The sequence below is a fragment of the Mandrillus leucophaeus genome, unplaced genomic scaffold, assembly GCF_000951045.1.
Source record: "Mandrillus leucophaeus isolate KB7577 unplaced genomic scaffold, Mleu.le_1.0 Scaffold1346, whole genome shotgun sequence".
NCBI lineage: Eukaryota > Metazoa > Chordata > Mammalia > Primates > Cercopithecidae > Mandrillus > Mandrillus leucophaeus.
This window is the reverse complement of record NW_012101306.1, coordinates 148809-165603: the sequence shown is the minus strand read 5'-3', so window position 1 is coordinate 165603 and position 16795 is coordinate 148809. Positions and strand designations below refer to the sequence as shown.

The following is a 16795-nucleotide window of genomic DNA, read 5'->3' as shown; positions in this document are numbered from 1 at the left end:
GTGTGCATTTGCTTGGTATGTGTGGGGGAGGATGTGTGTGGGGGAGGATGTGTATGGGGGAGGATGTGTGTGGGGGAGGATGTGTGTGGGGGAGGATGTGTGTGGGGAGTGTGAGTGTGGTGTGTGTATGTGGTGTGTGTGTGTTTGGTGTGTATGGTGTGTGTGTGTAGTTTGTGTGGGTGCAGTGTGTGTAGTATGTGTGGGAAGGTATACTGTGGGAGGCTTGATGTGTGTGAAGTCTGTGGGAGAGGGTAATACGTGGTCTGTGTGCTGTGGAAATGTGTGTGATTGTGCGGGGTGTGTAGATGTGCTGTGAGTGTGGTGTGTGGGGTATGCATGAGTGATGCATCTGTGTGTGTTGTATTGTGGGGTGTATGTTGTGTGGGAGCTGAGGTGCTGTGTAATATGTATGTGGGGGTGTGAGTGTATGTAGGGGGCATATATGCATGTGTGTGTGGTGTATGTGCAGTGTGTGTGTGTGGCATGAGTGGGGGTCTTGTGGGAGTGTGTGGGAAGGTTGCCTGGTGTGTGGAAGGCTGCTGGTGTGTGGGAAGGCTGTCTGGTATGCAGGTATGTGGAGTCCAGTGTGTGTCTGTGTCATATGGGGAGTTGGGAGTGTGTTGCTGATGTGTGTGGTGTGTGTATGGGATGTGTGATGTGTCTTCGGTATTTTTGGTGTGTGTGTGTTTGCTATTTATGTGTGTGGTGTGTGAGTGCGTGTGCTTTGGGTGTGTGGTGTGATGTGTGTGGTATGGGGTGGGTTGAGTGTGTTTGTGATGCAGTGTGGATGGGTGGGTGGGTGTGGATGTGTGGCCCACATGGGTGTGAATGTGAGTGTCTGTTGGTGTGGAGGGAATATGCGGGGGTGGGAGTGTCAGTACCTGTGTACAATTAGTGTGCTGTTACCTCACAACAATAAGTTTAAAGCAAGAAAAGACATGTGTGAGAAGCTCTCAGGGAAACACCAGCAAATGGCATGGAGCCGCAGGTAACCCAGACCACAGGCCAGGAGCAGCCAGGGCTCCTCCCAGGAAGGCCAGGCAGGTGCAGGAGCTGAAATATGTGTAATTTACCACATCAGCAAAACGGGAAACAGGAACCAAGCGGTTATCTCAGGAGATGAAGAACAAGAAGTGGGGGCGTCAACATGCCACAGCACCCTGTAAGCAGAAGGAAACCTCCATAGCCCGACAAAGGCGTCCACACAAACACCCTCGGCTCACCTCAGTCCTACAGGATCAATCCCAGTGCCTGTCCATGCTGTCTGGGACATAACGAGGATGCCCTCTTGCCAGCCGGGCTCCCAGCATGGGTGGTGACAGCCCTGTGAGGGCCTCTGTGATGCCTCTGTCTGTGCTGAGATCTTTCTGTGCAGGCTGGGGCTCTGCATGGCCAGCAGTTGCACAACTGCGGCTGCTGGAGATGAAGGGAGCCCTGGGTGTCCTCCCTCCATGGGGACAGCACGAGGCCCTTCACAAGACCACCAGGCCCTCCAGCAGCTGGGCTCTGGCTTCCCTGTTCCTCACTGCAGGGTGCCCTGGCAGTAGGCTGTGGGGCACACTGTCCTTGTCTGAGCTCTGCTCTCCATGGGCACACGACCAGGAGTAAATTGTCCAATTCCAGCAAGCTCCAGCGGTGCCTCTCATGAACAGAAAGGACACTGTCAGGCCTGTTGTGAGTCCTAAGGCACTGGGCTGTGTGGGGACTGGCACAGGGCTGGGAGCTGGTAGGTCCCACAAACGGGAGCTGTGCTGACATTTCCATGATTGGTCCTGGGCTCTGTCCCTGACCCCACCTCTCCCTGATGCAGAGCTGAGGGTGGGGGTGGAGTAGAGAGAGCTCCCCTCCCCCTCGGGGTCTCTTTCTGCTGCTTCTGATTTAAAGCCGCTCGCTCAGCCGTGCAGCAGTTGTGACAGCTGTGCTCTTCTGATGATGTCCCCTGGACATGCACAGGCTGTGGCGTGTGAGCAGCCCTGTCAACCCCAGGTGAGGATGTGAGTCGTCACTCCTCCCTGGAGGCAGCTGAGTTGAGATAACAGGTGCCCTCTGCCCACCAGCTCAGCCCTCTTCCTCTGCCCATGTGGTCTGGCAGTCACAGCCCTGAACTGTCAGCTATTGGCTAACTTGGGCAAAGCTGCCCCACATGGAGGGTGACAGTCACAGCAGGGAAAGGCCGAGGCAGGAGCCTGAAACCCAAATGCAACAGAATGAGCCCTGTCAGCAGGCTGCCACCAAGAAGCCAGGAGGGCTCCAGGGAGCCCAGGAAGGAGGCCAGGGAGGAAGGCATGCAGCCCAGACTCCCTTGTTTAGCCCTGGGCCTCATATCCAGCCTGGGAGAGGCCTCTGGTGGCCTCACTGCTCCAGGCCCATCCTGAAGCCATCCACCACACATGGCTGGAGGATTTTGTCAGGGACCTCCCTCTCTAGCCTGGCAGGTGTCTGAGGCTCTTAGCAGGAACCCCAGGCCCTCCAGGGGCTACTGTCTGCTCTGGGAGCCCTGTGCAGAGGTGGGACCAGGTGGGGCATAGGCACTCTGCAAGCCCTGCCTCACCTTGAAGGGCTGAGCCCACCTGTCCCTCACAGCCCTGTTCAAAGGGCACCTCATCCTGGAAGCCTTCCCTGATGACCAGGCCCTCTGACTCCCTGAAGCCCAAGGGCTTGGTCTGTGCCTCTCATCAGTCACTTGTCACCCAGGATGTATCATGACTTCTGGTTGTCTATGTCCAAGCATAATTTTCTTATTTAGTTCTTTGGTTTTCTTCCACCCTTTTATTGTTGAAATTTTCAAACCTATAGGTGAGTGGAAAGGATTGTGCAATGAACACAAACACACCTACAACCACCATTGGGATTTTACAATGAATGTTTGGCCACGTTCCTTTCTCTCTCTCTCTCTCTCTCTCTCTCTCTCTCTTTATCCATCCACCTTGGGAAAAAAATGCTTGCTTGCAATACATAGAATACATAGTCCTAACGCAGCCCAGGATGTAATTTGCAATTACCCCGTCCATGGAGCTTTGGGGCAGCCCTCAGTCCTGCTTAGAGTGGCCAAGTTGGGCTGACCAAGGGGCGCAGGCCACAGGCCCAGTTGCTCCCTCCCGGGTGCACACTGAGCCCAGTGTCTTGCTGGTCAGGGCTTTTTGGAAGCCTGAGTCGGGAAGACGTTGAGAGTATCTGGCATTTGGAAGCAGCTGCTGTCAGCCTTAGCGGTGGGAGAGAACCCCATGCTTGCCCTGTGGGGGCCCATGTCTAGTTTCTCAGAACAGGGCACCAAGTTGGCATTTCCTGCTGTCTCTCACAGCCTCAGTGCCCCCACCAGGCCCAGGCTCTTCTGAGGGCAGTGTAGTATCCATCAAATGGGTGCCTACAAGGGCCGGGCTGGCACCTTGAGCAGGAAGAGTAGGCCAGGCTCAGCCAGTTGATGTCAGCAGTCAGCGTTGAGGGCCTTGAAGTGAGGTGGGCCTCGGAGCTCCTTATCTGAGGAGCATGGTTCCCTAGGTCCCAGCCAGGAGCTGACATGAGAAACAAACCCACTGAGGCCTGCATTTCCCATTTTCCAAGAAAGCTAGAAATCTAGATATTTCTGGGAAATGTTCAGGCTTTCAACTGCAGGCTCCCATTCTGAAAGCCTCAGAAAGCATGTCAGCAGGCCAGCTTCACCCACAGCCTGCCTTGAAGGTGTGACGCTGCAGGAAGGCAGGAAGCAGGGTTCACAGGAAGCTTTCCTTGGGTGCATGAATCAGGGGCACCCCAGGCATCAGCAGGGATTGGTATGCGCGGGGCCTGGGCCAGGAGGCAGGGGTGGAGGCCAATGCCCTTGGCAGCTTCAGACCTGTGGTAACCCCGGCTGGCTCCTGGGGCCAGCCCTCACCTGCCCTGTGCCCCCTGTGGTCTTTGGCTCATGGCAGGAGTTGTCCTTCCACAATGGTGAAAGGACACACTCCCTGAGCCTCAGGGTGGGTGCCCTGTGGTCCTTACTGGTTCAGGAAGAGCAGGAGATGAGGAATCACTTGTAGGTCTCTGGAATCACAGCTAAAACAGGGCTTCTGTGATGGATTCCCCTGAGCAGGGTCCTAGGTGGCTTGCCTGCCGCACCCGAGTCCTGGCCCTGTCACTGTGGGTGTCCTCCCTGCCACAGGTACACAGAAAGACAGGGAGGAGAGACCCCAAGTGTTCAGCAGCCCTGAAGGAGGCATCCAGGCCTGGGCGCCCAGCTGGGTGCATGAGACATGGTGTCTTCAGGCAGCATTATGGCTCCGCTTACACCTTACATCAGGGAGGGCCTGGCTGAGTACACAGCCTGCACACCTGGGGCCCGAGGGAACACCACAAATTTCAGGGCAGGAATAGCACTCTGAGCCTACCTGTGCCGGGACCAAGGCCTTTCCTTAGCGTTTTGGTTCAGGAATGGTAGGGAGAGGGCCCTTGAGTGTTTGAGGCCCAGACGCCTCCTCCTGGACCCTCAGTGACACCAGATGAAGATTTGACCCAGTGGGCACATAGATGTTGGTTCAGACGCAGCTCTTTCCTTACAGGAGCCTCTGCGAATTCGGTTTTGGGGCGGGATCTCCAGGAACAGGGAGGTCAGAGGGGAGGCAGCCCCCTACTCTTCCTCACTCAGACTTTTGAACGTTGTCCTTGCAGAACCCTACCATGTGGTTGTTCATGGAAATGGCTTTCAGAATCTAAAGAAACAGGATGAAGTTATTTGCAGATTTATCTTCAATGAAAGCACTATCATTGGTAAGTTGTCTCCTCGGTGCCTCTGAGTCATATATTTCCCACACAATGCTGCCTTTCCCCACAGCCAGCCAAGCCTCCCAGCCCTTGCCAACCATTCCCTTGGACCCGGTGGGGTTAGAGGCCATGAGGACAAGTGGAAGGAGGCACTGGGAAGCCTGGCCACCCCTCCCTTCATCTGCCAAGTGGGGAAGTAACAAATCCCAAGAGAGCATCTCAGATCAGGGCTTCCCCCTCAGTGAGGCTGGAAGGACCCGAAGCCCACAAGGCTACTCCTGGGAAATGGTGGCAGCCCCGGAGGTCTGAGCCTGGCTGGCCAGGTGCACCAGTAGCTTGCCCAGAGGGGTGTGTTTACCTTGCATTGAGGGAGGATGCCAGCCTGTAGGCCTGGGCCCTGGAATCCTGGCTCAGGCACACATTGCCTGTGTCACCTTGACCAGATGAGTATTCTACTCTGAGCCTCTATTTTCTCAATTTAACATGGAGCCAATATGGTGCTGGCTGTGTGTCCTTTAACTGAAATGGTTGGGACCACAAATGTTTTAGTTTCTTAATTTTTTGAGGTTTTGGAATATGTGCATTATGCTTATGTTTCAGCATCCCAAACCGCAAATTTGAAATCTGAAATCCTCTGTTGAGCATTTCTTTTGAACATCATGTTGGTGCTCAAGAAATTTCAGATTTTGAAGCATTTTGGGTGTGGATTTTCATATTACAGATGGTCAGCCACAGTTGCACCTAACTATGCAAAATCACATGTGTAGAGCAGTTGGTTCGTGGAAGGGCTATAGCATTTTTAAAAATCTCCGTTATTTGACTATAGTTAGGCATCAGGGGACCTCTGTGATGGTGGAGTGGCCTGAGGAAGTGCAGAGTCCAGGCAGACGCTGTGCCCTGGGTGCTGGGGAGGGGCGTGTGCTCTTCCCCACTGAGTGCCTGGGGTGCAGTTGGATTTTTGCATCCTCCTTGATCTTCCCAGGTGGCCCTTTGATACATTCATTTGATCTGATGATAATATGTTCACTGACATCTAATTCCAGGGCCATGTGGTAATCCCAGGATGACTTCTCTTCCCCCAAGAGGCTTCTTGGCCATTTTCCTCTTTTCCATGAATACATAGGAAGGGCTGGGCCTGTCATCCCCACATTCCCACTCATTAGAATTGTGTGGATGGTCTCAGGGAATTCGGTTTTCACTGGGTTATACTCTCTCAGGAGTGTCTTAGGGACTGAGCATCCCCTTTCTAAGGAAAGGTAATGCTTATTGAGCACTTACATCAGATATTGTGCCAAGTGCCTTACACACAGTATCTCCCTGAATCCTCAAAGCAGCCTCACAGAAATTCCTTTGAATGTGTCAACCTAAATAACAGACAGACAAGGGCTCTTTACAAGAAAATGATGTTCATCTGAGAATGGGCATCACAGTGGGAATGCGCATCCATAGGAAACTACATGCATATTCAGGAAGGTTCGATTTGACAAGAGATGTGAGGAGGATTACATAATTGTTTGAGTTAATTCTTCTTGGCTACTAAGGTCAATAATAATAGAGGTGACCCCAGTGTGAGGTTGCATGGGCAGTAGCTGGGCAGATGTCCTTGCAAAAGTTGCAGTGGTCTTTGTACAAGATTGTAGTTTTGCAGAGACTTGTGATGGTTTTTGTTATCAGGTATACAAGCTCGTGAATCCTCTCTTCATAGACTTCCCCATCTCAACTTGCCAGGATTTTTTTTTAAACATATTAACTCCATTTTGATTTTGACAATGTTCGCAGTTTCTTCTTTTTGATGAAAATCTTTTGGCTGCTCATGGTGGCTCACGCGTGTAATCCCAGCACTTTGGGAGGCTGAGGCAGACAGATCATGAGGTCAGGAGATGGAGACCATCTTGGCTAACACGGCGAAACCCCATCTCTACTAAAAATACAAAAGAAAAAAAAAATTAGCCGGGCGTGGTGGCAGATGCCTGTAGTCCCAGCTACTCAGGAAGCTGAGGCAGGAGAATTACCATATATTTTACATGAGCACTCATTTATTTAAGTCATTCTAAACAGAATTCCTTAAGGGATTTCTGGATGACTATGTCAGATTTTACCAAGTAGACACAACATAAAACTTGTACGTATGTGTAAACACACCTAAACATATATATACACACACAAAGATTTTATAGCTTACATTTTAGAATGTTAGTCATAAGACAATGGAACATACAAACTCACCAGTTAATAAAAAGCCTGTTGTGGCAAGGTGAGGTGGTTCATGCCTATAATCCTAGCTCTCTGGGAGGCCAATGTAGGCAGATCGCTTGAGTTCAGGAGTTTGAGACCACCCTGGTCAATATGGTGAAACCCTAGCTCTACCAAAAACACAAAAAGCTAGCTGGGTGTCATGGTGCAGGCCTATATTTCGAGCTACTCGAGAGGCTGAGATGGGAGGATCACTTGAACTTAGGAGGCAGAGGTTGCAGGGAGCCAAGATTGTGCTACTCCACTCCAGCCTGGGTGACAAAAAATTTTAAAAACATAAAAAATAAAAGTCTGTTGAATACAAATTATATGTCTGACAAAGTTGGTTACTGTTCACATGGCTAAACTTTATTTGCCCTTATCAGTAATCCAGTGAAGGCTACTGATAAAAATTTTGAGTAAAACAGTTTTTATAACAGTTTGGTTTTTAACAAGCTGCTTTTTTTTTTTTTTCTTTTTTCAGCTTCAAATGAATTTAGAGTTAAATTTTCAATATTTACATTTAGCTATGACTGGTTGAATTAGATGATAAAAACAAAATCTCCAAGTAGCCTTGAATGTATCTTTTGTTTGCTAGTCCAGTTTGTTTGACTGGGAAGGAAAGCATCTTAGCAGTTTTGGTTAGTACAGTGTTGGGTTAGTATAGTATTGGGTTAGTGTAGTATTGGGTTTTCCTTTTTTTTTGGTCCCTGCATGTCACACAAAGCCAGATTTTTATGCCAGACTGAGACATATTACTGCTCTGAGTTTAAGATTTTGACCTGTTTAATCCAAGAGCCTAACTTTTATAAACATTTATCTAGTCCTTTTTTCAAACTATTCATGTTTTAATGAACTGCTTCATCACTCTAATTGTTAGTTAGACAAACCTAAATTTACATTTCTAAAAGATGTCTAGGTTGTTGGTTACCATGGAGCTTTTGTAATTTGTAAAGTGATTGATTTGAATGCCCCTTTTGGCGTTTTTAAGAAAATCTTGGCTGGAATGCCATAAGCAGTGAGCTTATCGCAATACCAGTAGACAAGTCTGCAGATTTGAAGCATATAGACAGAAATAGAGATAGAAAGAGAATTTAGAGGATTCTACATGTTAACTCTATATTGGCAGAGTTTTTTAGAGAGTTCGAATAATGACTATTTGGCTCTGAATTTTCCTTGATGGAATTTGCCCATCCGTTTTAAAATGTGCAAAAAATGGGCCATAGTATGTAATTGGCTGGAATCCCAGAAAATCTGGCATGCCTTAATGCTTGAGAATCCCATTCCATTTCTTTTTGATCTCTCCAGTGCAAAGAAAATCCTGAAAATCTCCTGTCAGGAAAGGTCAGGAGTTTGCACTGGTGCTTTGGACAGAGGCAACTGCCCTAGTGGCTTTTAGTTAGCCATCCTGCCTCCATTATTCAGAAACTTATTTTTACCAGGAGAATATTTTCAGAAACAAGCAAGAGAAAAGAGCCAAATCAATTACAGACACACAAAATCATTGTTCACAGAGAACCAAATGATTCGCAGAGAACCAAATGAGCTCAATGAACCAAAATCATTGTTCACAGAGATTTTAACCCAGGTGTGCAGCTCAAACAAAATATTTAATTAGGAATGCAGAACTAAAAGTGAATTTGCCAGAAAAGACATGCCTCACAAACAAATGTAAATTATGTAGAAACAAGGGTGCTCAAATCAGAAGAACACTTGTCATTATACCAGAAAGAATTTACCAGAAAAGACAAAACATTGTTATCATTTCAGGAGGGATATAAGGTCTTTGGTTACAGTGGCCTTATCTAAATCAGATGCTGAATGATGTCAAGAGCTTCTACCCAAAAGTAGGAGGCTCAGCCTGAAAGAAGACTCAGGGCAGAAAAAGCAAGTCACAGAAACAAAGAGCTCAAAGGGCTCAAGCGACGACTGCACACCAGTTCCAAGAATGGCTGATTTCTTCCAATAGTGGTCCTACTCTAGGTCTACTTCTGGACACCATTTATGTCAACCTGAACAACAGAGTTTCTCTCTAAAAGAAAACAGTACTTATTCAGGAACAGTGCCCGGCACTGGGAATATGTGTGCCATAGTAATGTGCATAATCAGGGAGGTAACAAAAGACAAAGGCTTTTAAAGGAGAAATGAAGATTACATAATTGGTTTGAGACCATTATTCTTGCCCAAACAGATCAATAGCAAGGGTGACACTAGTTCAAGGCTGGACAGGCAGTTCTTGGGCACATGTTCCTGTGGACGTATATTTTTGTGTTAAGTTTGCAATGGCTTTTGTGCAAGGTTGTGGTTTTTGCAGTCTTTTGTGATATTTTTATTACCAGGCATATAGGCATAAAACTCTCTCTTTGTAGCCTTTCTTAGCCCTATTTTTCATGGATTTTATTTTATTTTTTAACACAAATGACTTCATTTTAGTTCTGACAACTTTCCCGTATGGATGGAGAACTACAGAGAGAAGCATGATGGAAGAGCCTGCCCAGGGCCATACAGTTCATGTTGCAGGGCAGGAAAGCAGACCCAGGCGATCTGCCTGCCCTACCAGGGCCTTCTGCCTCCCTGTGATGGCAGCTGCTGGGAAAGGGGGTACCCAGCCTACCTCCATGAAGGGCATTCAGCTGCCTCCTCTGTGGGCCTGTGGCTGTACTGGCTTCCCACCCTGGAGGTTACCGTCTACCTCTCCATACACAGGCCAGCACTGACGTCTCGCAGCGGGGAGCCCCTGCCACAGCTCTGGGCACCTGTATAGATGGCCATTCTGCTCCTGGTTGATGGCTTGTCCAGGAGTAAAAAGAAGCTTATTTTTAAAAATAATTGAGAACAACCTTTAAACCTATTTTCACTATTAGGAAGATATCCCCTGAAAATGTCCCTGGAGTGTTGGCCACTACTGAACACGCCTCCCCGGCACCCCCCACTAGATGGCAGCGTGCCTTCCCTGGCGACTGATGCCAGCCTGGAGGTGCAGGTCAGGGAGAGACTTCCCTCTGTCCTGCATCTGTCCCTGTGGGGAAGCAGGGGCAGAGCCTGGTTCTGGCTTCTGGAAGCGCCTGGATGCAATTTTTGACAACCTAAATAACAAACAGTGTCTCTAAACAGAAATGCTATTTATTCAGGACCAGGGCATTGCAATGGAAAACACATGCCAGAGTAAACTATGTGCATATTGAGGGAGGTGAAAAAAAAAAGCAAAAAAACAGAAGAGTTTTTACGGGAAAATGAGGAGGATGCCATAATTGTTTTGAAATCATCCTTGGCAAAAGTGTCGATACCATGGGTTCTACCAGTCCCAGGTTGGCCAGGTAGTTGCTGGACCCTGGGAAGCCGGGGTCCTGGCAGCCAAGCCCAGTAGGTAGAGAGCTGGAGCAAGGCCAGCAGGCAGATGCCCACGCCCTCCCCCACAGTTCAGGAAGTGTGAAGAGGGCCTGGGCTCAGGAGTGAGAAGGTTCCATGTCTACACGTTATAGAACTCTCCTGAGCCCACCACGCTCCCACAAGAAAGAGTAAATAAATACATAAATAAATAAAAATGGGAAAACAAAATTGCAGACTTAAAAAACAAACCCAGTGCCCTCCTAAGGCTTCCTCATCTTGGTAAATTGTGTTGCTGTCCACCTGGTTGTTCTGGTCAAACTCAAATGTCATCTTTGACTCCTCCGAGCTTCCTCTTCACATCCATCCCACCAGCAAGTCCTGTTGCCTCCATGTTCAAAATACATCCTGGATCTGCCCAACCTGGACAGATTCACTGCACAATAAGTAAAACCCCAACCCCTTTCCAGGGCCCAGGAGGCCCTGCCCCCTGTCCTGGGTCACCTCTTTCCCTCCTTGACAAAGTCAGCGAGTCACTGCCCAGAGCATTGGCACAGGCCACTCTCTCAGCCCCAAGCACCCTTGCCTGGGATCTTTGCCTGGCTGGCTCCTCATCTTTTAAATCTCAGCTGGATTGTCACCTCTTCAGAGAGAATTTATTTTTCATGGAAGTTTACAACACTATACAAAGTAGCAAGAATTGTACCATGAACTTGAAGAAGCCATCACCTACTTTCAATCATTCTTAACCTGCCCCCACCTGCTTTCCTTGGTACCCTTACCACAGAGTATTTTGAAGCAAATCCCTGGCCTTGCATCATTTCATGCTCTTCTAGACCAGAAATTGTGGCTCTACAAGAGAGGAAAAGTGACGCGTAACGAAGCGACTGTCCCTTTCCTCTGGTCCCCTCACCTCCTCTGGTCATGGACATCACAGCATGTTGCACTCTCTGTCATCTGTTTTGTCCTGTTTTTTATTTTGTTTTCTGTGTCCCATGCAATCCCTAAAGGTGAGTCCTTGAGAGCAGGGACTCTGCCTGCCTGTTCCTGTTACACAGCAGAGTGCTGCACAGGGTCTGGGTGTGGCGGGTGCTTGCAGGGGTCTATGCAATAGGAAGGCAGAGCCCACATGCTGGTCCTGGGCCACAGGGTCAGCTCTGCATGCTGAGGACACACATGGGGAGGAACAGTGGACAGACAGGTGCATTGACATTCTTCTCATGTCATTTTCTTTTAGATGAAAAGCCAACCAGTATCGACAATAATTCCATGAATTGCCCTGGGCCAAAACTAGAAAAACCTGGAGAGTAAGTGCCCCTGGCAGGAGGCCCCAGAGGGCAAGAGATCAGGGAGTCAGGGTTGGTCACCGTGAGGTGTACAGAATGTGGATGCCACCCCCTGCTGGGGCAGCCCATGTCTGTGGCTGGGCAAAGAGCAGCCTCCTCCCCACATCCCTTGTTGGTGGCCCCAGAGGTATTCAGGGATCTGCAGTGTTCTAGGGTCTGTGAGGAGGGCAGGATGCAGGAGATAATTGCCCAAGGAATGGTACTTTTGCTTCAGGTTGCCTCTCAGAGTTAAGCCAACACTCTGTAAATACAGAAGAGCCAGAATGGTGACACCAAGCAGTGGTCCCTGGTCATTTAGGACATGGTCACAATGGCATGAGACCCCATGCAGGGCCCCTCACTGCCTGACCCGCTTACCCTTTGGTCATCATTGCTGAGTTGACCTGCAAGTGTTTGGGGAATGACCTCTCATGACCCATGCTGTCCACTGGCCAAGGGCAAGAACTGCATCTCTCTGGGCTGGGTCTCGCCATCTACGTTTTCTGTGCTTTAGGGAGTACTTTATTGAAGTCAGCTTGAACAATGGCAAAACATTCTTCAAGAGCAATGTCAGCGTCACCAGCAGCACATGTGTGAGTACCAGGATGGGGCTGCAAACACGTATGAGGACTGTCCAGAGCCTCTGCACTAGAAGGAGATATACCCTGGGGAGGACAGAAAGGGCAGGCAGTTCCCAGGCAGTCAGTCCCAGAAAGTAGTGTGTGCAGCAGGCACCTGAGGCTGCTCCAACCAGGCTTCCAGATGGTGCAGGTGGGTGAGGCTGGGAGGCTGTCTGCCAGGAGCCAGAGTCCAGCACCTGTAGGCCAGGACCTCAGACCCAGGAGCACTGGAGGATTCCACACACTGCAGTCAGGGTGTGTGTGTGCCACTGAACTGGTGCCCCAGCTGCTGATCTGGTCCTGAACCTGCTCATGACCCTGGCCCCCGAGCCTGCCTGGTGGTCGCTTGCTGTCATTTCCTAGATGCCTTCAACCCCTTTTCTGCCTCTCTTCCTTGCTCAGGCCTCTGAGATGTCCCTCTCTGCTCCCTCGCCAAGCCCTGCAGTATGTCCCTTCCTACTGCTGAAGGGAAGGCTCTCAGGCACTCGGACCTGGGCTCAGCTCCAAGAAGCTCCTGGGAATGGAGGTGCTGTGCCCCAGGTGCCTGCTCCTCAGAGCTCCTTGTCTTTGGGCAGCTTGGCCCAGGGCCGCATAGGCAGGAGGATGTGCTGGAGGGACGGGTGGAAGGCCAGAGCCCACTACACCGCCTTGTGCCCAGTCTTACTTGTGAGGACACACCAGTGTTGAGAGCCCTCCCTCTGGGTCTCCCCTTGCCTGTCCCTGCACATCCACACATGGATCTGCAGGCTGAATGCATGCATTCCCCATCAGGAATCTACTCACTGATGGCCCGACTGTGACAGGCACATCAGGAGCAGCCCTGGGGCTCCCACCTTGCCAGCGGCCTTCATGCTCAGCCTCAGTGGTTCCTTTCCTTCAGCCAGCTGGGTGCCCGGCACAGTCATCTTCCCTCGCCTCCTCTCCTCTCCTCTCCCCTCCCCTCCCCTCCCCTCCCCTCTCCAGCCTTCTTTGTAAGTAGAGCTCTGGATCTGGGGAAGGCCTGAGCAGCCTGCGTTCCCACGGATGCAGCCCGAGGTTCCTTTATTGTGAAGAACACCCAGAGAAGAGTTCCTGTTGCTTACACCCCATGTGGCCCTGGTTCTGAGCCAGGACTTTGTCTGAGCTCTCTACACCTCACAAGTGCCCCCAGGGAGGGCGGCTCATTCCCTCTGCACAGGTGTGGAGGCTGAGGCTCAGAGCGGTGCATGGATGTGCCCACGGTGCAGAGCCTGAAAGTGGGGAGACAGGCTGTGGGGGATGGACCCGGGTCTCCTGCCCCTGCTCCTGCACCTGCACCTCTCTTGGCCACAGTACCTCCACCCTCACCTGTCTTTGTACCTGTAGATTTTGTGGTTCTCACAGAAGCCCTGTGCTGCAGGCAAAGTGTGCAGTGAGGGTTTATCAGACCATGGAAGCTTCCGGGACTTTCTTGTCAGGGCTCTGGGGCAAAGACTTTCAGCAGGGCCAGAGAGAGGGTCTGTAGCTCTCTGGGGCCCAGCCCTGGCCGCTGGCCCTACTGTGGTACCCGGATGCGGGGCCAGCTAGGGAGAGTGAGGAGTGGGCAGATGGCTGCCAAGTGATGGGGACCGGGAAGAGGCCACCCAGGCCCTCCCAGGCCTGGCATTCCTCTATCCCTTAGGTGTGGTTCATGGTGCTCTCTTTCTCCACCAGGGCATTTTCAGCAACTGGCTCTATTTTTTGCTGCCTCTGCTGCTTCTGCCACTACTGCTGTGTTGTCTCTGGCGGCTGTGCCGCAAGAAGGCAAGTGCTCCCTGCCTGCCCAGCCTTGGGGCCCAAGCACAGGCCCGCCCTCTGAGGGACTCTAACATGTGACTGCCCCGTGATCCCACCTGTGGGAAGTTTCCCTCAGCTCCCAGCTCATCACGTGAGCCCAGGGAGTGGCAGACCTGTCTATACATTCCCAGAGCCTAGCAAGCCTGGGCTTCTGCAGGGCCTCCTGCCTGGGCTGGTCACATAGAGCTGGCCTGGGATGCCTTGGACATGGGGCTGAGGCCTGCCCTGGCTCCTAGAGAGAAGTGACCCCAGAACCCCTGAAACCAGGGCTACTTCAACAATCTGGACTTCTGGAAGCCTCAGATGGACAGGGCCAGGAGGTGGCCTCTGTGTGGAGGGAGGAAGAGAGGGTCCCCCATGAAGTCCTAATGGCCCAAATGGAGGACGGTGCTATAACTCCCAGCTGTCTGTGCATTGAGGAACCGGCATGGATCTTGGCACATGTCTGGTGCCTTCCCCATTCCTTCATCTGTCTTTACTGAGCTGCAGCTTCCCCTGGGCCCCATGCTGGGCTGGGGAGGGACAGAAATGAAGCGGCCGCCATTGCCCATAGGCGGCTCACAGTCCTGTCCTGTCAGGGCTGAAGGTGAAATGTCCACCCCACAGGAGTGGGAAGGGCTCCCTGTAAGGCAGAGCAGGACCCAGAAGCAGAGATGGAGCCTGGGGCAGGGAGGATGGAAGGGGTGCTGGGAGCTGGAGTGGACGGACCCAGCTCCGAGAGCTGCAGAGGACAGAGCAGAGGGAGGAGAGGACAGAGCTCAGCCCAGGGAACACGCAGGGCTCATGTCTGCATAGGGAGCCACAAGGGGAGGAAGCCGGGAACTCAGCCATGAGGCTGGGAGGTCAGGGAGGGCTCCTGGGGACAGACAGGCTCTCCCTGAGGAAGGGAAGTGGGGCGGGCACTCTCTTCTCCATGTGGCTGTGGGCAGAGAAGGACACTTGTAGGGGCTGGGCCTCTTTAGGGATCTGGTTCCCGGCCTGGCTGACCCCTAGGAACCCCACAGTGGTGGTACGGGGGTTCCCCTTGGGTAAGGTTGGAGGCTGAGGCCTGGGAAGAGGAGTCTGCCGGGTACAACTTCACAGGCTCAGTGTGGCCAGAGTGACACCCCAAAGGCAGTGCTCTCTCCTGGTGCTCCAGACCAGGGTCCCAGCTATGTGCAGGGCCAAGGCAGAGCCCGCCCACCCCCATCCAGCCCATGTTTGTCTCTTTTGAACATTCTAGACTGTCAAGGAGCCACCACCTGTGCAGAAGCCAGAAAAGGTAAGTCATAGTTTTGGTCTCGATATTGTCACATCCCAAGGAGCCCACCGACCTTCACCAAGAGTGCTATGAAGCATGCGCCCCATGACCTCCACCTGCCTGGGCAGAGAAGAAGGTGACAGAGGGGCAGAATGGAGCCTGAGAAGATGGGGAACTCACAGTGATGTCCCCAGCACACCCTTCCCGCTCCCTGCACCCCTTAACATGAGCCTTGTCACCAATTCACAGCCTGGGCCAGTTTCAGCAACTGTGATGACCTGTCCTGAATGAATGGGTCTCTTCTGTCAATGCCCCAAGGACCTTTTGTAAGATGCTAAGGATGGAGGCGCTCTGGAAAAGGAGCCCCGCGTTTCAGGGACCTGGCCCTGTCCCCAGGCTCTAGAGGCGGCTGTGGCTCCATTTGGCCTCTCTGGATCCATGTCTCCTGGCAGGGACAAGGGGCTGCCTGGAGTTAGCCTCTTGGGACTGCAGGGCTGAGGGATGGGGGAGTCCTGGCGGGCACCAAGCTGGGAGGGACACCAGCCCAGTGAGCATAGGGGCCAGGAGTCCGGAAGCAGGTTGTGGCTCACCTGGGTCGGGGACCCACCCCAGGGGCCATGGGCAATGGTGAGTAACTGAGGCAGGAGGCCCTGGGCCTGGGATGGGGTGGAAATAGACCTCCCTGGCCAAGGGTGGCCTCTGCAGTGCTGCAGAGTGGGCTCGGGGAGGCTGCATCTGCAGCCAGATGGATGCGGACAGTCACCTGCAAATGCTGGGACCATTGCACAGCCCCCAGAGCAGACCTCTTTCAACAAGGGCGGCCACAGGAGAACCAAGGGGACGGAGTCGAAGTCATTGGCATTTACAAGAAGAGCATTGTCTGCCAACTAGGAGGAGTTTGCATGTTTCTCATGTGAAGGACCCTCCCCTGTGGTGTGGGTTTCTCTCTGGTCCTTTCATTCCCCAGACACACATCTGCGAGTGGCCAGCACTGTGCCCTGCCAGCCCTGTCAGCAGACAGTTTTTCTTTTTTTAGGAGCCAGAGCAGGAGAAACCACCACCTCCACCACCACCATCACCACCACCGCCTCTGCCTCCACCACCTCCGCCCCCACCTCTGCCCCCAGCTCCTGTAAACACCTGCCCCACCGTGATTGTTTGTTGCTGTGCATGCCAAGGAGTGTGCGGGATGAGAGGGATAGAGGTGAGAAGGGCACAGTGGAGAGGGGCTGTGGCCCCAGGCTGGGACTGCAGGAGGAGGGGGCAGCTGGGTCCCACTGCAGAAGCCTGGGCCCTGGAGGAAGGCAGGCTCTATGGGGGCCGGACTTTGGTCACTTGATGCCGGGAGAAACCAGATGCTCACCTCACCTTCACACCCCAGTGGCAGGCATATATGAGGGCTCCTGTCCCCTGCACCACCAGGTCTGTCCCCGCACATTGAACTCCCTCTCTAGAAGGATCCATGTTTCTGTACAGTGGCAACTTTTGATGTCTGACCAGTCCCTGGTTCCCACAGGGGT

At 52.0% G+C, this 16795-nt stretch overlaps 1 protein-coding gene across 1 annotated transcript in view; it reads left to right on the top strand.

Annotated features, from left to right (window-relative positions):
* The window catches only part of LOC105534409 (anthrax toxin receptor-like), a 46097-nt gene that overhangs the window by 10896 nt on the left and 18406 nt on the right, over positions 1 to 16795 (top strand). Inside the window, exons 10-15 of the mRNA XM_011973124.1 lie at positions 4645 to 4743; positions 11534 to 11603; positions 12136 to 12214; positions 13913 to 14002; positions 15258 to 15296; positions 16312 to 16479. Coding sequence (XP_011828514.1) covers positions 4645 to 4743; positions 11534 to 11603; positions 12136 to 12214; positions 13913 to 14002; positions 15258 to 15296; positions 16312 to 16479 — 545 coding nt within the window. The remainder of the gene's footprint in view (positions 1 to 4644; positions 4744 to 11533; positions 11604 to 12135; positions 12215 to 13912; positions 14003 to 15257; positions 15297 to 16311; positions 16480 to 16795) is intronic.